Source organism: Nasonia vitripennis, chromosome 1 (assembly GCF_009193385.2).
Source record: "Nasonia vitripennis strain AsymCx chromosome 1, Nvit_psr_1.1, whole genome shotgun sequence".
NCBI lineage: Eukaryota > Metazoa > Arthropoda > Insecta > Hymenoptera > Pteromalidae > Nasonia > Nasonia vitripennis.
Window position 1 is genome coordinate 19,076,408 of NC_045757.1, and position 22,658 is coordinate 19,099,065.

The window sequence follows — 22,658 nt, forward strand, 5'->3', positions numbered from 1 at the left end:
GTTTTTTAGGGTGAATAATCACATAGATACATTCTAATTTTTAAATAGTTTTATTGAACAAACACGACAGAAACATATAAAGTACAACTTGGGATGGCTTTTCAAATAAAAAATTTGGGTGTAGTAAAATACGGTTTACAGTTTTTAACGTATTATTGTTACTTATATTAATCTACATATAATTTGTATTCGTCTTACACTAAATAATTATATCTGTTCTATGAAACTCATACTACATCTCACTTTCACTTACTTTTTTCGCATTCATACGGTATGCAATCGTACAACCGCTGTCGATTAAAAAGAAATGCGGAATAGCAATTTTTTTGGAACTACAGCGGTGAAAATCCAAAACACTGGGTTATTTTTGAGGCATCTTCAATTTCTAACTTCCTGATCCGACAACCGAAACGGGTTAATAATTCTTAAAAAGTATCATTCTCGAGTCAATGCGGGACTTATAATCCTACATGATCGTTTGTAAAGCACACGAGCGCATATGTACACAATTTACATATCGATTCTCTTTTTCTTTTAAAGCATTCTAACTTATCGATGAATGGAACTTATGTTTTACTCTTTAGCCAGCTGATTAAGCGTGAGTTTTCCGTATATAACGTCAAGTCAGAAATCTTGTGAAGTTAAATTTATCAATTACATGCAAGCTCACTTATGTTACAGCCCCTTAATTTAAGAGGGTAATACGACGACCTTTGGCTTAAAATAAAACCACGCATAAAGTGGTTAACAGCATTTTTAACCTATATGATCTATTGCAGCGTCAGTGCATGAAGATAAAAAATGTATGAAGCATATCACAAGACCAAAAGAATAAACAAATCCTAAGCTTTCTGACTTAATATACAAAATTATGTTTACGAGTCAAGACTCGCGTACATTAAAACATGACGTGATACGTCAGATTACTCACTGGCCACCGAAAAACATATTTCAATAACATCGATTGAACCCTATCCTCGATTTATCATGGTTTTTAAAACTGAAATTAATAATGTTTGATCTTTAACGTACTAATATTCGGTGATCGAGATTTTAAATGCTTTTCTGCAATACTTGCCAATTGTTTTACAAAGCAATTACCAAGTATTAAAAATTCTAACACAATTCAATTTTCGATTATGAACGTTGACGCGATGGCGGGTAGTAATTTTGTGTCAGCTCACCACACGAGATGGATGTCCATTTCTTGAAAAGAAATTGCACAAATTAATATAAAAATTGGATCCCATATATATAACAAAAAATTTACAAATTTATTATTACGTAACAATCTTAATTACAAATAACTTAAACTATAATTACATTTAGTTCTTCTCTTCCTTCTTCTTTTCTTCACCCTCAGGTTGCTGCTCCTGCGTTTGTTGTTGATTTCCTTCACGCTCAGCAGCCATCTGTAATAAAATTGACATCACTCAGCAAAATATTACTAAAAGTACCATAAGAATAGATATTATTCGCATTAAAATTAACTCAGTAAATTGTGTCCACATATGCGACATTTATTTTATTAATGTAACATTGAGAGACGAAAAATATAAGCATCATTGTAAATAGTCAATTTGCAACTTAAAAATAATTTTAATAATCATATCCTCACCTTCTTGTAAGCCATCTCGAAGAGCTTCAGGCTGGCCTGTTGGAGTTCGTTTGTCTGTTTCTTGATCTCCTCGGGGTCGGTTTCATCTTTCTTGGCCAAAGTTTCCTTCATTTTAGAAACTTGTTCCCTCAGCTTGTCACACTACGAATTCATGAAATACATAATTAATATTTGGATTGCTAAATAATAGCGCAATATCAGAACTGTGCTGTATATATACCTCGCCTTGTGGAAGCTGAGCCTTGAACTCTTCCATCTTAGCTTCAGTGTCATGAACAATACCTTCAGCTTGGTTAACCGCCTCTACTCTTTCTTTCTTTATCCTGTCTTCCTTGGCGTATTGTTCGGCGTTCTTGACCATGTTTTCAATCTCGTCCTTGCTCAAACCACCGCTGGACTGGATAACGACTAAAATAAAACGTTGAAAATCATTAATTTTACAAATAATGGTAGTTTGTGCATTCAATTTTTTCAGTTAAATTTACTCAGTAAATTTTGTCCACACTTAATGCATAACATAATGCAATTTTGAGAGACGAAAAATATAAACATCATTGGAATAATTGTTATGATTTGAATTAAAGTAATTTTATAGAAAAATAATGCTATGTTTAAATATAATTTTCAATCAAGACTTACTTTGTTGTTCCTTTCCAGTTCCTTTATCTCTGGCAGATACATGTACAATTCCGTTGGCGTCGATGTCGAATGTAACTTCGATTTGTGGAACTCCTCTAGGTGCAGGTGGGATTCCAACAAGAGTGAACTGTCCCAAAAGCTTGTTGTCATTGGCCATTTCACGCTCACCCTGGTGGACCTTAATTTCGACCTGAGTCTGCCCATCAGCAGCGGTCGAGAATACTTGACTTTTCTTTGTAGGAATGGTTGTGTTACGTGTGATCAGTCTTGTGAACACTCCACCCAAGGTTTCGATACCTGCAAATAAGAATATCGTATTTATGAATTAAACGATGTTTAAAACTCAAATAGTATCTAATTATTTTATTATTTTTCAATAACTCAGATCGATAGTTGTCATCCTCTTAGTTTCAGAGAGAAGATTAGTCGTGCATCATTGTATGTTTCGTTATGTCGTGTAATTGAGTAAACGTATGAAAAACATTTTAATGCTATTTCAATATAATCTCAGTTGGGTGAAAATCATTCTACTTACCAAGAGAAAGTGGAGTAACATCGAGCAGTAGCACATCAGTAACATCTCCAGCCAAGACTCCACCTTGGACAGCAGCGCCAACGGCAACAGCTTCATCGGGATTCACAGCTCTCGATGGCTGGCGACCAAAGATTTCCTGTACAGTTTGCTGTACCTTGGGTACACGGGTCATTCCACCGACGAGCAAAACTTCCCCGATATCGGACTTCGATACCTCGGCGTCAGTAAGAGCTTTCTGGCAAGGCTGAATCGTACGCTTGATGAGATCAGAGACGAGGGCCTCAAATTTACTTCTAGAGAGCTTAAGGTTAAGATGTTTGGGACCACTAGCATCCATTGTGAGGTAAGGAAGGTTGATATCAGTCTGCTGAGAGCTGGACAATTCGATCTTTGCCTTCTCAGCAGCTTCCTTCAAACGCTGCATAGCCATTGCATCCTTGGCTACATCAATACCTTGCTGAAAATTAAAATTAAAAATAACATTAATACATTTCTTTCAATTGGAACTTTGATCTAATAGAGGCTTATTTGTTCAAATGCTTACGTCTTTCTTGAATTCGTTAGCAAGGTAGTTGACCAATGCATTGTCGAAATCTTCACCTCCCAAGAACGTGTCTCCGTTGGTAGACTTGACTTCAAAGACTCCTTTCTGGATTTCCAAAATGGAGATATCGAAGGTACCACCACCCAAATCGTAGACGGCAATACTGCAACGTTAAAATATTCAAATAAGTTCATACAATTGATAAAAAAATCAAGCTGTGTCAAAGAGAAAGCTTATAAGTTTTCTTACATTCTATCTTCAGTTTTATCCATTCCATAGGCAAGAGCAGCTGCTGTAGGTTCGTTTATTACTCTAAGAACGTTTAATCCAGCAATTTGTCCGGCATCCTTAGTGGCCTGCCTCTGAGAGTCGTTGAAGTAAGCTGGGACGGTGATAACGGCATTTTTAACGGGCGTGCTCAAATAACCCTCAGCAGTTTCTTTCATTTTCATAAGAACAAATGCTCCAATTTGACTCGGAGAGTACATTTTTCCATCGCTTCCTTGTACCCATGCATCTCCGTTTGATGCACGTACGATTTTGTAAGACACGGTTTTCCTATAACAAAAAAAAGATTCGTTAGAAAAGATACTACGTACATTTGATTTTTTCAATAACTATCAACTTACATGTCTTTCTTAACTTCTGGATCTTCAAATTTTCTACCAATAAGACGCTTGGTAGCATAAAAAGTATTTGCTGAATTTGTAACGGCCTGTCGTTTAGCTGGCATACCAACTAACCGTTCTCCCTCTATGAAAAGGAAAAAAATGTATATGTTTAATTATTGATTATACAAAAATGTTGATTGTTTGATAGAAATACAAAAATGTTTTTACAAACCTTTTGTAAAAGCAACGTAAGAAGGTGTGGTTCTTGAGCCTTCTGCATTTTCAATGACTTTAGGTTGCTTTCCTTCCATAACGGCAACACACGAGAATGTGGTTCCAAGATCGATACCGATGACTGCTCCCTTAACTCCTTCCGACCTGTAGAAATAAAATAAAATTAATTAGAGAAAGATTTTTTTTTTAAATATTTTATAATACACTGTGATGCAGAATATAATTACTATATAAGTACACATCATTACTCTGTCTACATGGTGTAAGACAACATAACCTCAAACTTTGATCAATCCTTTTATGACGTTATATAAACGTCACTTTAACGTTGTTACACAAAATTACACAAGGTTTTTTATCTGCCAACTCTATTGATTAATTATAAACTGTTATGAAAATAAAATTTCGTACTCACTTGAAACGGTACTGCTGCAAATCATTTCGTTGCGGAAAAACAATTGATGGTGCAGCTGCCTACACAAGCACATAAATCGAATATTAATTGATGAAATTAATTGCATAACTTTAATGAATATAACATTTAATTTGTACGGATGTTTGTAAAATTCTATCTGATTGTATTATTATTCTCTAAAACTGCGAAGAATTTTATTGAATTAAAACTCAATAAAAAGATCATACATTTTTTTTCAAATACTCATTTAACTTTAATTTTTTGAAAGCTAATTCATATTTCGTATAAAAAGTTCTGTCAACAGAATGATATAACTTGAAATGAACTTTGGACTTTATATCTTACTATACGGTTTATTGCTTTCAGAGACAGTAAGTATTGATAAGTGTGCAAAATTATTTCAGTAAAACTTATTGAAGTCTTGCCTTCAAAATTTGCCTACCACAACTATCTAAATCGATCAAAAAGCTCAATCAAGATAGCAAACGGACATCTACATAGTGCAATTTTTCATAAGATTTACTCATATCGACGTTTTAACGTTTCTTTTCCTCGGATTTGCCGTAAAATAATCGGCCTATTAAAAGCCCTTGTCATTCATAAGCTACAGTGGCATGCTGTAATTTTCATTTATTACGTAAACAAATACATCCGTAATATTCGTCGAAAAAGATGTAGAACAGGAGCAAATGGTATTATTTTTAGGTTAGTCGTCATCGCCCGCGTTCTTTGAGCAAAAAAAAGACCAAGAAGGCGTGCAAGCGAGCTCCGTAAAAAACTCGGACCCTAGGACTTATCTTTTGAGATAAGAACTCCCGAAGGGGCTTGGAAAATCTCGAGAACTTCACAAGCCCATCCGATCGGAGTAGAAAATTTGAGCGGCACGTGCAGCCGGGCCCCCAGCCGAGTGTCCGCGAAAGTTCCAGCGGTCTCTCTAGCAATAAATGCGGCACACCGACAAGGGACTTGTCTGACTCGCAGAGACGACGACGAGCGGACTTAACCTAAAAATGTCGAAAACGTGGACGAACGAATGCTGACGCTTCCTCGGAGATGACCTCCCCGTAGATGCTTGTTTAGCTAACGAGTACGATGGCATTGCCGGGATTGTCACTGTTTCCACGATGCCGCGATAGATTCAGCACGAGTATCCTCGTTAAACGCGACCGATGGATTTGGCGTCAACACAATCTGAGGTCCGCAGATCCTTGTATGACTTATTTCCCCGAATAATGACAAGCTACTTATCATCCAAGACGTTATCACCCCGAATCTTCGCACACCAGCACCGAAGCCACGGAGAAATCGTCGTAAAAAACGCACTCGTCGACCAAACGATATACTCACGTTCTTGAGGATGCTATGGAACTGCTGTCTCCTGGCGACGTCGCAGCCGGTGGCTGTCGCCCCTCGTGTGAATACTCTCGCAGCGGCCAGCATTTTCACTGAGTTCGATCCTCTTGTCTTCCCGGTTGACTAAGACGACGGGGACTCTCGTCGGCTCTGAAGTCGAAGCAGAAGCGTCGGCGACGAAGGCTTCACGTGCAGTGATGCAACTATATGAACTACGGCGAGGGCCGAGGCACGGCAGTCGGCGTGCGCGCACAGAAGATGCCGGATCGGCCGACCAATGGCGGACCGGTTCGAGGGGAAGGAACGAATGGAAGTGGGGAGTGGCAGCAGCTTAAAGAATCGTCGGGAATGTTCCATGGGACTGCTCTGGTCAGTCGAGAGTTGCTGGAGATTCGTGAATCCGAGAGGGAAGAGACGGACCGATTAGAGGAGATAACGGGAGGGTCGACATTTTTTAGACGAGATAACTTCGAGGGGCAGCGAGGAGTGTCACTTTGATTTTTGGATTTGAATCGGGCGAGAACACGTGGCTGATCAGTCGAGTCGGCGCGAAAACTCTCGTGACTTCCGGCCGGTTTGAATTCCGGCTGATGCAATGGAACGCGAGACCAGGGCAAGACGGACCAAACGTTTACTCTACGTGCGGGCTTTCCGTGAAAACGTTTTAGAACGCGTGCAGTTGTATGTACTTTTCGTGTTGAATTCCACATCAAGCTTTCGTTTCGATGCGATTTGCCTGCTCGAGATTCATTCGGTGAAAATTTAATAATAGCTCTAACGTGTACAAATACAACATAAATTCGCTGCATAAGACGTGCAATTAATGAAGATAACGAATAAGGCGAGGATAATGCAAGGCTCGGTAGACGATGATCAGGAAAAGAAAGACACTGAAATTTGGAATATCGTTTTTTTATTAACGTTTTCTCAGTTACAATTTTGATTACATACATATAATGGTGGACTTTTAAACACATGTTGTTGCTATGATACAAATGACAAGGATAAAAATTTGTTTTGGGGAGTGCGTAAAAATGTAATTAGATGACAATTTTTCCTTATTACTTTATTGGTCATGGCAATGAGTCAACTTTGAATGTATATTAATATAATATACCAAGCCGACCCATGTCCACTTAAAGGGTAAATGTTATATCCTTGCACGCAATAATCGCCCCTATTTCGCTAGTATTTTTTTTTTTTTTTATACAATATGTCGGTGCACATTCGTCGCTTATAAGATCGGTCTCATTAAAATCGTCGTCTGACCGAGATACTGACAAAGAAACTTGGACTACAGACATGGAGCTTCTTCTTTTTTCCCGGATTTATTTGACGTTATTTAAAAGCCACGTAAATTCATCCTTAAGTGCTTCGAAAATAAAACCAAAACTGCAAGTCTCGATAGTTGAGCAATTGACTTTTCAAGTCATCTTTCACAAGATCTAGACTCGTTTTGGTTTTAGCTTTATTTACAACCTGCTCATCATCGCGTTTAGCTTCCTCGTAGAATTCTGATCTGAACATCGATAATAAATTTTAAAAACATCTTTTTTATCCAGCTATTCCCTGAGCTATAATAAGAGACTTACAAATATTCTTCATCCCTTACCAAAGTACAAAAAATCATATGGTTTGAAGATAAACATTGTCAAACGATTCTAGGTACACATCTAATCTTCAAACCTCGAGAACATAAAAATAAACCTTTGAAAGAATTTAAAAACTAATTGTGTTCCGCGGTAAACAGAAAATATAGCTCTATACCTACAAAGTAAATCGGCCCAAGTACACTAATTAAACCAGCAATATTCGGCTTTTACAGTGTAAAATTCGATTACCTTAAGAGACGAGTAAAAATTTGGGAACGCCACAGTCTATACTGTCTAAAAACTTCATTTTATATATTAAAAATGTCTCGAAGCGTGGCAAATCCTTTTAGCACTTACATAAAAATGCATTTTCAACATCTTCGACCATCCACATTTAAAGAAACAAGACAACTTAAAAAGCAAGAATAAAAAATTAATATACGACAAGAGAATAATTTATATTGATTTATTTACAGTCGATGACGTTGCGCGATTCAATATATATCCTACATCGAATGTTTGTTGATAATGCACTTCTCTTAATACCTAATGAATAAAAAATAATAATTTAGGCGCTCAATGTCCATCTTCCACAGTTTAACTTTCGTCATCGGCATTGGTGTTAAAAAGTTTTATTTTTATTTTTCTTCCTCGCTTCCCCATTCATAATCAAGCAGATCGATATTTGCTATGCGACTTTGTGTGCTTCGCTAACAATAGGAAATGTGCACGATTTTTAATTACAATTTTAATCAAAAGCCTGATAAAAATAATAAAATCGATTTTGCCTTATTATTACCGTGCGATAAAGAATTATAAATAACAGGATATCGTACAGAAAACAGTCGCTGGATAGGCTTATTTGCTATTTTTTAACAAACTCTTGTTAAAATTAAAAAAACACTCTAATTAAAAATCGTGCAAGCTTCCTATGAAAAATTTCCTATTACTTATCATTCATGTATTTTTGTCGTTTAAATTCAATTCACATTATTTAGGGTATAATAATTAATTAATTATAATAGTATCATTATAATTCGTAATAATATACAACATTTTTCAATAGATCATTTATGCTAAAACCCACGGAACGCTCCTACATTTTTTCTGTCTCTCTAATCTTTTCATGCACTCACAAACACTCTAACTCTATTATAGACATGCATCCTCGCATTTTCTTTTTCTTTATACTTTCGCGCAAAAATATCGCGCTGTGGGACTGTACTGGCTTTTTCTGCACACGTGGCATAAATCAACTAATTCTTGATTGGTGTATACTGTTCATATCATTTATCATTTTTAAAAACGGTGATCCTTGTGTGGCGTGTGAACAAATCTGCATCATTCGATGGTCTTCCGTTTGAAAATCCTCTTTTATTTGCAATAGTTTTTCAAATACGTACTACAAACTAAATTGGCTGGTATTTATAATCTTTCTTTTTACACATATAATAAAGCGAGAACGAGATGTTTCTGCGACTTCTTATTGATATTTAGATGAGGAGAGAGTTTTTAAAAGTTTAAGTTTTCTAAATAAATCTATTTTACATTGATGAGGACTCACCGTTACGACTTTGTAAGTTTTACAAATACCTTCAACGATTCGCATTTTTCGCACCCTCTTAAAGTCTATTTTTTTGCAATGTTCAATATTAGGAGAAGGTAGAAAGGTGTTACACAGTTTTGCGCTCAGATAAAAATCACCATCTAATACATTTTAAAAACTTGGAGTGGCATAGGCAAGAGTAAAAACGTTATCACTTAATTATAAAGAGGATTTTCTTACACTAAGCTAAGACTTCTTAGAGTCTTGAAGCCTCGTTTAAATAATTTACGAAATGAAGTAAAAATTAGCTTGACCTGACAGCATTGAAAGTCTCAGTTGAGGCTCACTTTCTTATAAATGGTTAGTTTTACATTTCCAATGCAGCGATGCTGCCAGTCTTAAGATTAAAAGTAATGATTACATAACAACTAATGATTGTATTTGAAAAATTCTTGGATATCCTTCAAAATCGTAATGATTTTGTGATTCCAAACTAGGCAATACTAAAAATTTAAAATGAATGTTAAAAACTTACAAATTACTGGTCAATTAATGCCCTGCCATTGTATAATTCTTATAATCAATATACTTAATGTTGGAAATAATTCATGAGCAATGAATAAAAAAGTATAGGAACAAATATAATAAGGAACATATGTTATGCCATGCATAACTTAGAAAACCAGGAACTATTCGTATACAGTTTCTGTTCCAGGCCTGGCAGAAAGTACAGAGATAAATTTTTTTCGTTGACGCATAACTCTTTCAAATTAAAATTAAAACGCGTTTAGTAAACAGAAGATTCTTGAATATCAAAGTTTGCAGATACATTTTTGTAGCGTAATTCCACAACCACTGCACACTTTCAACAAGTTTATATCAAACACTCGCTTCGCTACAAAAATATATCCAGAAGATTATGATCAATATGCAAGAATCGGGTTGATTTATTCCTGTGAAATTCATCGAAAAAAATGAATCTCGAATACGGTTTTGCTCTTGACTAAAATAATATGTTTTGCCACTCTTAGTTATTTAATGTAGAGCATGTTTTTATTGATAGCGATACTTTCTCACTTGAAAGTAAAATTTTGTTCCAAAACATTTATAAAAATGAAGTATTTTGCAATGTATATGTGATACTAAAATGCAAAATTTTAAACTTTTTTGTTTTCTTTGATTATGAAGAAAAATCAAAAAATATGCATATACGTCTTTATCTCTCTCCGTCATCTTTTCGTTACTCGCTTGTTTCTTGTTATTTTAATTTTCATATACGTCGGCGTTTCTTCGTTTGTCAATCTTTCTCCCACTTTCTCGCTGCCTCTCACTCTTTTTTACTTTCTCTCTCCTCGCTTACAAACGCTTGCACAGTACATTCTTACGCTAGATTCTCCTTACAATATTATACTTCATTTACTCTATTAATTATATCAATACTGTTGACGGATAGAGATTCATTCACAGCTCCGCACCAGAGCGTTCGGATAAAATCGTCCCTGCCGCGTGTGACGATATTTCTTCTTATTTTCTTAACTCGTAAAATCTTCCAGCGTTCTTTCATTTGTTTTTTACTTGTCACATAGTCAAGAGTCACACACGTTCCGCTCCTGATTTTCTTTCTTCTTTTGCTTGTCCTATTCATATTTAACCTTTTGTTCTTCGCTTTCGTCATCATTTATCTCTTGTATGTATAACCTATGTATATTCCCCTATACCTCGCGTCACACGTATATATATAATATATCACACGCCGAATGCTCACTTTATATGCACTATACGAAATCTATTTATCGATCGTCCCTCTCGTCATTTTCTGTATATGTGTGGGTGTGCAAGTGCGACAGTTTAGTCCTAGATCCTCGACCCTCCTTTGCTCGCGCAATATCAGTCCAATGACAAGGGAGTGTGCCACGGAAAATGAATACCGACTTTGTTAGCTCTTATTTTTCCGATATATTGTACAATTTCACTTGACTTATACGTATTTTGGCCAAACGGAAATTCGCCGTCTCTCCATTATGCTAAGTTTAAATAGATTTTATGAACCATTTCCGTCGGTGAAAACTTGAAACTGAATATTTTATTATACGTTTTTCAACGAATCTTTCTTGAAATGGTTGTAATGATTCATTGAACCACTGCGTAACGTTAGGTCCAGTAAGCGAATTTACATTTTACGTACATTGAGTTTTTTTTTTTGTTTAGGGGCCATAAGAGTACATACTACATTACCACTAGTGCCATACCACGCGCAAAATTGGATTTTCGCCATTCGCGATAAGTTTCAATCATTGCAATTTCGTAATTTTGACGTACTTTGTGTAACAGACGGCGAAATTCGGAAAAAGTTAGTCACCACGGATCATGAACGCGCTCCTTACTGAATTCCAAGGACATAGCTGATGCCATCATTCTCGAAACGTTCATGACAATCGAGTATACATGAAATCCAACGTTCCACGCAGTACAGCTGACGCGCAACCCCTATATGAAGACGAATGCTCAGTATTCGGATCGGTAGTAGAGCCACATTTCGCTTGGTCGGTATCGCGCACAGACTCCTTTGCACAATCGACGGCACAGTAGACCCCTGGCCTGGAAGAGTGCTGCTGCTTCAATCACAGAGCCCTAAAACTTAGATGTGGCCGTGCTGTGTAAGCAGATACTCGATCTGCTGCAGATAGAAGACCTGCTGCAAGATGCTTTGTAGGGGATTTTGACCCTGTCCCGTGGCACTGAGGGCCTGCTGGCCCTGCTGAAGCAATTGGCTGAGGCCTCCGGCAGTCCCCTGACCCGGCTGCTGCTGCAGCGCCTCCATGGCCATCGCCGAGTGTGGATGAGAGGACGGCGGTACCATGTGCTGCTGCTGTTGCTGCTGCTGCAGGTGCTGGGGCCCCGGGGGCAGAGGTAACGTGCCGATTTGGGAGAAGCGAGCGGCGGTCGAGGGCAGGGAGGACGTGGCGGCCGACGAGGTCGAGAGGCCGCTGGAGCCAGGAAGGTAGGCTGAGGGGAGTTGAGAGTTCTCGCCCCGCTAGGGAGCCACATTTTTGGGCCTGCGCCCCCGTCGCCCCCTGGTAGGGGGGCGCGGGGACTCCTGGCCTCACTGGCTCACTGCGGGGCTCTTCTTGTCTTGCTGCTGCTGGCTGGCGTCCTGCGATCCCTGCACACCCGCTCCTGCGCCGCCCTGAGGTCCTTGTACTCCCTGAAAAGGGAAAGTCGATTTAGTAAATGCTCTAATTTCTTAGGAAGATTGCCGAGTCTCAATGCGGATTATCAATTACCTGGTTTCCTGGTCCGCCCTGTGGTGGGCCTGGACCCCTGTCTGGGGGCCAGGAGTTACCGGGCTGTGGTTCCGAATGGAACTGGTGGGGATGAGGTGGCGGTCCACCCGACGCCTCGTGACTGTGTGGATCGAGGCTGTTCGCCGCATCATATTGCGTATTCTCCAGCCTCGTTATCAGTCTCTCGTCCTCGTCGCCAAATTCACCTCCCATCAGCGATGGCTCGCCAACAACCATTACGTCCTGAGAGGCAAGAAGTTTGAGTTAATACATTTTTTTCCAATCATCATATTGTTAACATTTTTTTCAATATTGCAATAGGCTCTTAGAGGAAGAAAATTACGTATTTTAAAAAACTTTTTGAAAAAGTATAATCACTGTAGGAAGAGAAACATCACGACTATTAACGCCATGAACGATTTATCGCCTGGAGGCGAATTTCTCAATGAGAAAGTAATAGAAAATGCTTTTTTTACCTGAGTCGTAAGGGAAAAGTTGGGTCCCGGCGATCTCTTTTTACTAGGTGCTGGTGGTGCATTGTTTCCCGGACCTGACGTGCTGCCTTTTCGCTTTCTTCTCTTATTGGTCGGCCTCTGGGATTCTGCAAAGCAAAACGTTTCGGTTAGCAACGCTGTCATACTTTCGCTCGAAAGGAATAAACTATTATTATCTTTTAGTTTAATGAAAGCATGTGCAAGAAACATTATATCTAGTAAGCTGAGCTTACATCCAAAAAACGTATGAAAGATGACAAAAATATTAATATTATAAAAATTAATATGTATATGTTAATACTATTTACACAAGTATAAATACCAATAACTATGAGCAACCTCTGTTATTAAATGTATCGCTATGTATAGAAATTGAGATATTCTACTTTTGAAAAATCAATACGAAGTCTCTTACACTTCACGACTGATTTACGGGAATAAATTAAATGAAATAAGAAGATATTATATTCGAGCTTAGTGATGTCTGCAAAATAACTTGAATTTCTATACATAGTAAGTAGCTTGTACTTTACACAGAATGAGAAAATATTTAAAAAGACAAAAGTTTGTAACAAAGATATTGACATAAGCTCAGCTATTAAAAAAAAAAACTACCCAGCTGTGGACCTTTCTCAGTATCAAAGGTCTCTTACGTATGTACATTAAAAAGTTTATATACAGGCAATTAACGCATGCATACGGCTGATTATACAAGATAGTCGAATAACATCATTACAAAACGTCATTGTCATCGTCATGGTCTTTTAGCATGATTTTTTGCCATCGTAAAAACTTTAAGCTCCAAACAACGAGCTGCAACTCATAAAAAACCGTACAAGTGTAAAAACTATACACGAATCTCATCAAAACGAAAGCATCTCCGATTTTTCTCAACTGAGAAACGCGCGTTAAGCTATAATAAACCATCCTAGCAACAAGATGCACTCTATTAATTTGCTCGCCACTTTTTAACTAAAAACACCTCTCGCTGCACAAATGAAGTTAATGAAAATTTGAGTAATGACTAGTTTCCAGGAGAAAAAAAGTACGCAAACAAATAGAGTTGGGATTTATTCGATGCAACAACAGCAGCAGCGGCAGCCAATAAGCGGTCTCGCATTGTGTGCTGCTGCTGTTAGTCGCAGTCTCGCGGTGTTGCGCAATGTCGCGCACGCTTGGTTCCAAGGCTCCGCCGACCTTGTAAAGGATATACGGTCGTAAGCACCAGCTCAAGTGCGAAAGAGCCGAGCGAAAAGGTGCGTGCGCGAGTGCATCTCTTCCCACCTGCATATAAGCCGAACAGCCGCGGGCTATCTTTTGCACGTCCTAACGCCTCGGCCGAGTAGCTGTTTCCCTGCCTTCGGTTATCGCGGGGCTTAATTTTGTATCAAATTACTTTTTATTTTGTGTGAAGAACAAAACCTACGTATCGAAGAACTGTCGATTGGAACGGCTGTAAGAACGCTTAGCTTAAATTTTTTCTCAGTTACAGGAAGGAGCAGCGACGGCGGAAGCAGTGTGCGCGCATGTGCGCCCACGGAACGCGGCCGATCCGCGGCTCGGATAAGACGGGCCTCGGCGTCGTCGCGGGGCGAGCAACCGAGTGTGACGCCGCCGGTACATAGGGGGAGTCTTCGTCGTCCGCGCGAGAAAAGAATGCCTGCCGCATTTGCATATTTCTGATACGCGCCGAACGTCTTTTGCTTCGTCGCGAAGAAGGAAAAATACTCCTCCGATATACACCTGTTGCTCGTAGTTTTTAATCGTGTTTCGTATAGACTAGTCCGGTTCAGTTTGTTATAACGTTTACGCTCTCTTGTCCGTAGATTTTGTTTTTATGTACAGGACTTGTGAATTATGACGGGTTTGCACTTGAAGCGAGTTACGCGTGAAAGGGTATTAAACGCTTGGGAGGGCTTAATCAAACTCCAATTATACTTAGAACTTAGGAATCGCTCGGTCCGAACGAGCTCATTGTCAGCATTTTTCTTCCATTAATAAAACAAAATAACGACATCGTAACTCGAAAGCAGCTACTCGCACCGGCTAGAGGCCTCAACGAGGCTCGAAAAAAAGATAACGCGGCTAAAGATAGTCGCAAGGTCGACGGATATAAACGAGTGCAGCGACGATAATACAACGTTCGAAGAAAAAAATAGCCGAACGAGAACGCAAAAGAAAAATCAAAGAAATCAGCTTCGTTGTTTGGAAGCAAGTCGTATACATAATAAACGATGCACTGCAAGGATGCTCGCGTGCTTTGCTCAAATGCGAACGTGTTATTAGAAGTGTATCGATATCTGTCGCGGGTCGGTTTGAACCGTATAGTAGACCCGTCTTGCAGACTGGCTGGATCCACTGGCTGGTGGTTCTCATGTAAAGCAACTGTCCGTCTACCTCTCTTACCCGGCGGGGCAACCATCCTTTGCCACTTCTGGAACAGCGTCGTCTTCAGGCAGTCGCGCGGCGAGAGCGCGTAAGCCTTGTGCCTCGACATCAGCTCCTGCATCGGCTCCAGGATAACGCATAACTGCAACGAAAGAGCGTCGACTTTAGCAAACGAGAACAATCCGTGCGAGTGAGCAAAGTCGAAGGGAAAGAAAAGTCACGTGCACTCACCCTAAGGTAGTTGAGGGTCGAGTTGGTGATACCCTGCCTCGTGATGTTTTTGGTAAGCTGCTCGAGCGCCGAGGGGTCCTGCGTCGTCGTCATCGAGACTATCGCCCTGGGCACGAGCTCTCTGTGCTGCCTGACTGCCATGTGCCACGACTTTATCCTCATGAGGTCGTCGAAAGTGAACTCCAGAATTAGCCTGCCTTCCGTGCACACCTGCGAGCAGAGACGCCGAAATCGTGTAGATATTTATGCATACCAACTCGGACTTTCGTCGAGGAGAAAAAGAAAATAGAGTCATACCTTCGTAAAGGTCGGCTTCCCGTGATGCGTGACCATTACGCAGTGATCACAGTCTAGCGTTATGCTGGTGTTGTGAAATGACTCCTTCGGCTGCTTCATGTTGTAGTAAAGCTCCGTCACTCCGCCCTCGAATATCGAGCGGAAGTACCTGGGTATTAACGTCCTTCCTATCGCTGCAGAGAAAAGACGGTATCGGGGTTAGTCAAAATATATAACATAACAAACTCGATTTGAAATTCTCTCTCGCGCTGAAGATTGAATTTTTCCCCTTCGCTGTAATTTCGCGCTCGAATTTCCATAAATACATATTTAGCATGCACCCCGCGCAACTTTACCGGAGCAGCATTAGAAGCTCGAGTTTGTGAAATTAAAATACAAAGTGTGTGTGTGTAGGACCGCGAACTTACTGTATCTCTTGGGTCCGTCCTCCAGGCAAAACGTCAGCGTCAGCGATGCGTCGTCCTCGAAAAATTCGTTCGCAAACGCGTCCCACCAGAGGTTATCGCTCTCCTGCAACGAGAAGAAAGTGTTATTACTCAGACAGTCAACAGACAATCACATCGCACAAGGCAAAATGGGTATGATCGTGTAAGGTATACGAGCAATCGTGTCGCATGTATCAATAACTCCCGATTCGCGAACTTCTGCCCGAATAAAATAGCCAAATCCACATAAACTAGCCGAGTGATATAACTCGCCCCGGCGAGAGACTCCCCGCGGTGTTCAACACGTGCCCGCGTTAAAGTCGAGCCCATAAAAGTCGCACACGCCGCGGAGGAGTCGCGCGCGAGCAGATTATTCGGGGAGAGTTTTTCCCGTCGATCGAATCAAGATCTGACGTAGGTGTCGCACGAGTGTTTTGTATAAATTTCTGAGGAAGTATTCTCAAAAAATTCATAAAAGCTTCGTGGCTACACTCAAATACCCGAACACAGACACCGGCGGGCTCGTATTATTTGTAGCGTAAGACATATTGAAGCGTCCGCTGCTGATAAAAAGAAGGTCGAGGTTCGCCAAGACGAAGCACAGCCGTTGAATAAGGCATGACTCCGTCTGGCAGGGGAAATTATGGCGTTTTCAGCTCCGCCGTCCTCGGCGATTCCCTCCCTCCGTCTTTTTCATTCAATTATGCGCTCACCCCCCTGGCGAACCAACTTTTTTTATTCCATCGATGTACACTCATTGTTGCTGCCGCCGCTGCTGCGCTGCGATGATCATCGCGTATAGCTCGTCTTGTCGTCGGGCTTTTTCACGGCTTGTTGATCTCTCGGATTCGCTGCTTTGTTTCGACGCATCGTCGCGCATACACAGCGGGAAATTGCGTATACGCGCGGCGATATTTTCCATTCAGTCGTTGTGCGCGCGGCGAACGGATGTTGTATTGAGCGACGGCAAATTGCGCGAGAGGAGTTTTCGCGGTTTCTTGTCGAAGCTGCGGAACGTTACGCGGATAGGCCAGAGCTCGTTAATCAATTACCGTCGATCTTACGGTCGAGGAAACAACGTCGACTCGTATACGCTTATCGTCGTTCTTTTTCCTCTGCGAGCGGACGATTATTTTTTCGGCCGCGACGTTTCCCTAAATCAGCGCTGATCTCGGGCAGCCTATAAATCAATTTTCCCCCGAGGATTTATCGGCGTATTATTTCGGCGCGATGCATTTTGCGCCGTGCGACGCTGCTCCGCCGGGCAGCGGTCCAAAAAGCAGCGCGCGCGGGTTTAGCTCGCTCCGGGAAGCGTAGTTCCAGTGCAGCGCTGCGGATAAATCTACGATGTTTTGGCCACTTCGACGCGCGGCGTCGTCGAGATCCAAGATCTGGATCATTTTTCCCGTCCTATACGCGTATCAGGTAAAAATGTATATCTAAAATTTTCTCGACCGACGAACAGGTTTCTTTCATCGCCAAGACGCCGTGGTGCGGGTGCGCATGCACTTGCACGGACGTGTGGCTCATATGCGTAGAGCCGCTCGCAGCATAGGGTTCTCTCGCTCTCCGCGTATGTGTGTGTGTGTGCAGTGTGCGCGTTGCCGTCCCGGTTCGTTCCCACAGAACCGGCGCCGCGCTGCTCGCGAGACAGAGCCAGAGAGAGAGAGAGAGAGAGAGAGAGAGAGAGAGAGAGAGAGAGAGAGAGAGAGAGAGAGAGAGAGAGAGAGAGAGAGAGAGAGAGAGAGAGAGAGTGAGAGAGAGAGAGAGAGACGAAGCGGCCCCGTCGGGATATAACTATAACTGGTTTCGCGGACGCGTTCTCCCTCTCGCTCTCGTGCAGAATGCATACACACGCCGGACACACAGTAACGCTGCTGCTGCTGCTGCTGCTGCAGAGAGCTGACTCTAATCCATCCGCAGCACTGGCTGCTGCAGCGGCTATACTTGCGCCATAATGCACACTCAATCCCCCGGCGAATTAAGGATTATCGGCGTTTTTTTTATTTCGAAACTATATACCATGTGGGTCGCGTGCAAGCGGATTCTCTGCGCTGATACGCCGCGCGCGAGCACGGTAGCAACACTCGATAATTCAATATTTCAATGAGCCAATGCATATTATATCGATCAGTCGAGCATCCGGTCTGCTGTGTGTGTGTGTGTGTGTGTGTGTTTTATGCGATCTCGTCTTACGCTATAGAGTTTTCCATAGGTCGTCGCAGCTATGCGTCGTAATAATAATAATTCAATGACAGCAACGAGTTTGTTGTGACGAGACAGACTCTCTGTCGTGTTCGTTTCGCAAACGGGAGAGAGATGACTCACTCGTTATCGCTGCGATGCTGTATTGGACGATGCAACGCCGATGCGACGCTGCAGCACTATATATAGCGAGGATCTGCCGAGAGAGCACGACTTCGTATCGGCCGAGTCTCCGGGTTGTACTTCGAATCTTCGTAAACAGCCGCGGTCACGCTCGGTGTTGAGAAAAGAACGACCAAGAAGGGACAAAAATTATCCGAAGACAGCGCGTCGCAGCGAGCCGGGTAACAAATATTTTCCGTATACTATACGCGCGAGTTACATTAGGCGAATTTCGAATCCAGCGAGACGGGACTGTAAATTTCGCCGCGGGTATATAGCGATTTCGAAAATTACGATCTAAGTGGACCGCGAGGACGATTAAAATAGAAGAGCCACGGCGGTGTGCTCGTGATACGCTCGTGCGCAGGAATTAGTCATCGGTGAAACGCAATGATGATTGCGAATGCGCGCGCGAGCGATTATCATTGTAATTGTTAATCCGCGATTAAGACGGTAATTTTCGGAACGTATCGCAGCGCGCGGTTCGCAACTGCCGCCGCTGCAGTCGATCGTATACGCGTGGAGCATCGCATCGCTTCGTTATTTGCGCTATTGATGCGGGCGATTTTAATTACGCTTGTTTGCTCTTTTAATCATTGGATCAAAGGAAGCGCGCCATTGTTCGCGAGCGATATTGTGTACTTTGGAGACGATCGTCTGATCCGAGAGACCGGTCTCGTTGATTGTGCTTGAGCGGAATTTTCGTTTCAGCCGTGCGTTATTTCATATCGTACACGATCTGTTGAGAAAAATATTCTTGTGAAAGAAAGCGTTTTTCCTCGTCGTAAGGCAAGATTCATATTGGATCGTAAAAGGGCCGTGAGAGAGCCGGTATAACTCTCGCGAATTGGGCAAACTGTTGCCCCGAATGGAAGAAATTGATATTTCTGGCAGCCGCGGCGAAATTAAGAAAAGACGAATCACCGCGATTCGACTTATTCTCTTCTTGTGCTTTCTGTTTACGCTTCGCTCAAAGCTATGCCGTATGTTCCTTGTCCAACGCGTAAAATCGAAATTCCATAACTTACTGTTTCGCGATGGTTCCAGTCAATTTGACTCTTCACCGAATCGGTATAAGAGTATGCTGGTCCCTATGTAACTCAGAGCATCGACCACGGTCGTGTTGGAACACAGTTACGTCGCGACGAGCGTGTTCCCGGAATGAAAACTATTCTATTTGTACTGGGTATTCGCTTTCGTGACGTTTTCGAACAACTAAACGTAAACAAAGAAAAATACAGAACCCTGTAAAAAAAATTTCAACCAGAATAGATGATTAAACCTATGGAGAAGAGCATTGTGTACGTACTAGAAGTATTGGAAGGTGAAAATTTTCACGAGCTCTGGAGGCTTGACACGGCTGATCCGAATCCTAACCTCAAACGTGGAACGCGCCCACACTGAACGAAGGAATTAGGAACGTAGGTAGAAGAAGGATAATTTTGGAGCTACGGCAGTAGAAAAACAGTCGTTCACCGTTTTTGCAATCGACGGCACTAAGTATTCAGTCAGACAGGCACTAATAACACGCAAGCGCGAATTTACGGGGAAGGCGGCGTAATTTAGGCGGCTGACTCGGCCCTCGTACACTGCATTTCGGATCTGTCGCGCCAAAACGTTTCGCGGTTTCACTATGATAAATAATGCTACATGAACGAGTAAAACTTATAATTTTTCAGTTTTTATTATTTTGTAAATAACATTTTGATGGTTCTATTTAAAGTTATTTAAGTAATAAGAGTTGCACCGAAAGAGTATAAAATACGAAATTACTAGAAAAGTAAAGAAAGTTCGAGTTGAATTTAATAACGTGACCGCGAAGCAAAGTAAATATTGCGCATGTACTTGTTTAATACGCGAGTAATGGTTTTTAGTTATACTGGAAATAAATTTAATTGTTCAAGCATAAATCGAAATTAAAATAGATACGAAGTGTATGCGATAAGCTAGAGGAATTACGAGATTGATTACGATCGTTACAGTCAGGTTTCCAAATTGAAATAGCAGCAATGAAAGAAATAAACTATAGTTCTTTCCTCGAAATGTCTCGTATCATGATAGAACAGAAGTAATGCATTTTGATTTCTCGAAAGACGACCATTTTATTAGAAGTTTTATTTTCAGATAGTAGCTATGGTGTCATTAAACTTTTATGGAGGAATATAAGAAACTTATTGGCCATAATCCACTGTTTAGGAATACATAGTTATTTTTTTATCTACCCGGAGCATTGTTTTATTCGCAGTATAGGATGAAATAAGTTGCTTGCAGTCGGTAATTCGCATTTACGGTGTATCATAACGGATAAAAAGGTGTATTATAATTGAGCAATTTTTAGAGCCACAATGAGTATAGCGCCTACAATGTATTGTGCATCAGAGAAAACTTTATTATAAAGTTGATGTCTCGTGTCCCGTGTTTAGACTGTTTCTAATTGCAAAACTAATTGTCGAAGCTGTAAGTTTGAAACGAAAGTCATCGAGTCGTTAAAGTTGTATTTTATTTTATTTCGCCAGAAAAAAATATTGGCGCTGCTTTAACGTTTTTCAATAACTGAACAAAACTTTCACGTGGAACGTTAAAGTCCCGTCAATCAATACTGTGGGCATTCGCGAGAACGTGTAAATTTGAAATGTTTATAATTTCCCAAAAAATGCACAAATACATATATATTAAATTCCCCTATGGAATTCTGAATTGAACGTCGAAAAAAATCGCGAGGGTACATTTTTAATAATAACGGAAAATATTTTAGAGGCGGGGAAAATTTCAATTTAATTTTAAATTAAAAAATGCAACAAATACTCTTGCACCATTTTCAGAGACAAAATTAGACTCGATGAATCATCGCGCCGATAGACGCTTTAAAGAAAAGCTATAATTACGAACATTCGTAAAAAATTTTTCCAACGCACGCTGAAAAAATTACGCGACTCATCGTTGCAAAAGCCTAAAAATGGTTATTTACATTCATCTCCGAAAATTAAAGCAAAACTCGAAAATCCAGCTTAAAGCAGAACATCCCTTAGATTTTCCGCAAAGCCCGGCGAAATTGGGAAAAGGCGGTAAAATCCGGTGGCATCGGGGCTCGGGGACGTCGTGCCAGGCTGAGGTGGGTAGCAGAGCCCCGGTTGACCAAGCTCGGAGCCCCAAAAAAGCGGAAAACCAGGTAAACTGCCGCTTTAATCTGGGGAAAGTGTTAGCCCGGACTGTACGCCGCGGAGTCTCGACGACTTGTCTGGGCGACTGTACCACCCTACTGTTGTTAGGGGGGGAGACTAGGGGTGGTATATGATCGTGTATATACGCCGCCGGGAAAGTATTGTCGGCGAGCTCCACCTCTGGGTTTTCGGTAAAAAAATCGTTTGGCCGGCTGGACCTGGTCCGATTGGGACGCGGCTGGGATCAAAAAACGCGGAAAATTCCGGGCCTCATAGCCACCAATTTTGAGAAATTTAGCTGCCGGCGCTCGATTGATAATCAAAGGCCGCGAGTTTCCCTCTGGCCGTGGGAGAGCCGGACAAAACGAGCCCGGCCGCCGACGCAGCCGCCGCCGCCGCCGCCGCCTCGAGTATATACGGCCAGGGGCGTCGCGCGCGCGCGAGCGAACCAGGGGCGAGGAGGGGCGAGGGGGGCGCTAGCAGCGGTGGCGGAGCGCGAGGGGAGAGGGGAACGGGGGACGAGAGAGATAGATAGAGAGAGAGAGAGAGAGAGAGAGAGAGAGAGAGAGAGAGAGAGAGAGAGAGAGAGAGAGAGAGAGAGAGAGAGAGAGAGCGATGAAGAAGAGGGAGACGGGGGTACAATATGGGTTATCGAGGGGGGCCCCACCCCCGGGGGAGGACAGGGGCCCTCATTTTATTACCCGGGCTCCCGTCGAGGTTCTCAACCTCGAAGCCGGGCTTGGCTCGAATTTATCCTACGCTGTATACGCGTGTGCACGCTGCATGTTTACGCGAAAATTGCCACGAGTTCGGGACGGATTATCAAAATGTGATTTACGATTTGGTGGCTAGCTGTAGCAAAAACTTTATTTTATAAGAAAATCAGATTATTTGTGATTGAAATGAAAACAATTTTTAATGCAA

General features: G+C 41.5%; 2 protein-coding genes across 7 annotated transcripts in view; both read right to left on the minus strand.

The window, feature by feature from the left end:
• Nucleotides 1–41: 41 nt before the first annotated feature.
• Nucleotides 42–6,204, minus strand: LOC100114552 (heat shock 70 kDa protein cognate 5). Of its 2 annotated transcripts, XM_008207136.4 has the most exons (12): nt 5,944–6,204; nt 4,597–4,655; nt 4,180–4,325; nt 3,966–4,089; nt 3,586–3,894; nt 3,337–3,499; nt 2,793–3,249; nt 2,258–2,554; nt 1,839–2,026; nt 1,619–1,759; nt 1,324–1,412; nt 42–1,206 (listed from the first exon to the last, which is right to left on the minus strand). In XM_008207136.4, exons 1-11 carry the CDS (start codon nt 6,034–6,036, stop codon nt 1,326–1,328), a joined length of 2,064 nt encoding a protein of 687 aa, XP_008205358.1. In that variant the 5' UTR covers nt 6,037–6,204; the 3' UTR covers nt 42–1,206; nt 1,324–1,325. The 2 variants fall into 2 exon arrangements, with proteins under 2 accessions (XP_008205358.1, XP_001599525.2); XM_001599475.6 differs by lacking the exon at nt 42–1,206 and having other exon boundaries at nt 1,258–1,412.
• A 796-nt stretch (nt 6,205–7,000) lies between these two features.
• The window catches only part of LOC100114588 (LIM domain-binding protein 2), a 123,931-nt gene continuing 108,273 nt past the window's right edge, over nt 7,001–22,658 (minus strand). For 4 of the 5 annotated variants that reach the window (XM_031929573.2, XM_031929572.2, XM_016987545.3 and 1 more), the window contains 7 exons: nt 16,189–16,291; nt 15,782–15,954; nt 15,485–15,694; nt 15,263–15,395; nt 12,848–12,972; nt 12,372–12,614; nt 7,001–12,292 (listed from right to left, as the gene is read on the minus strand). In XM_031929573.2, the coding sequence (XP_031785433.1) occupies nt 12,191–12,292; nt 12,372–12,614; nt 12,848–12,972; nt 15,263–15,395; nt 15,485–15,694; nt 15,782–15,954; nt 16,189–16,291 (1,089 nt within the window). In that variant the 3' untranslated portion in view covers nt 7,001–12,190. The remainder of the gene's footprint in view (nt 12,293–12,371; nt 12,615–12,847; nt 12,973–15,262; nt 15,396–15,484; nt 15,695–15,781; nt 15,955–16,188; nt 16,292–22,658) is intronic. The other variant, XM_008207135.4, reaches the window with a different exon arrangement.

Excerpts from the sequence above, each read along its gene's own strand:
- LOC100114552 (XM_008207136.4), bottom strand. The coding sequence starts at position 6,036 with ATGCTGGCCGCTGCGAGAGTATTCACACGAGGGGCGACAGCCACCGGC. Across the intron at positions 3,895-3,965 it reads CCAGAAGTTAAGAAAGACAT|GAAAACCGTGTCTTACAAAA; the intron begins GTAAGTTGATAG and ends TTTTTGTTATAG. Across the intron at positions 3,500-3,585 it reads GATAAAACTGAAGATAGAAT|TATTGCCGTCTACGATTTGG; the intron begins GTAAGAAAACTT and ends TTAACGTTGCAG.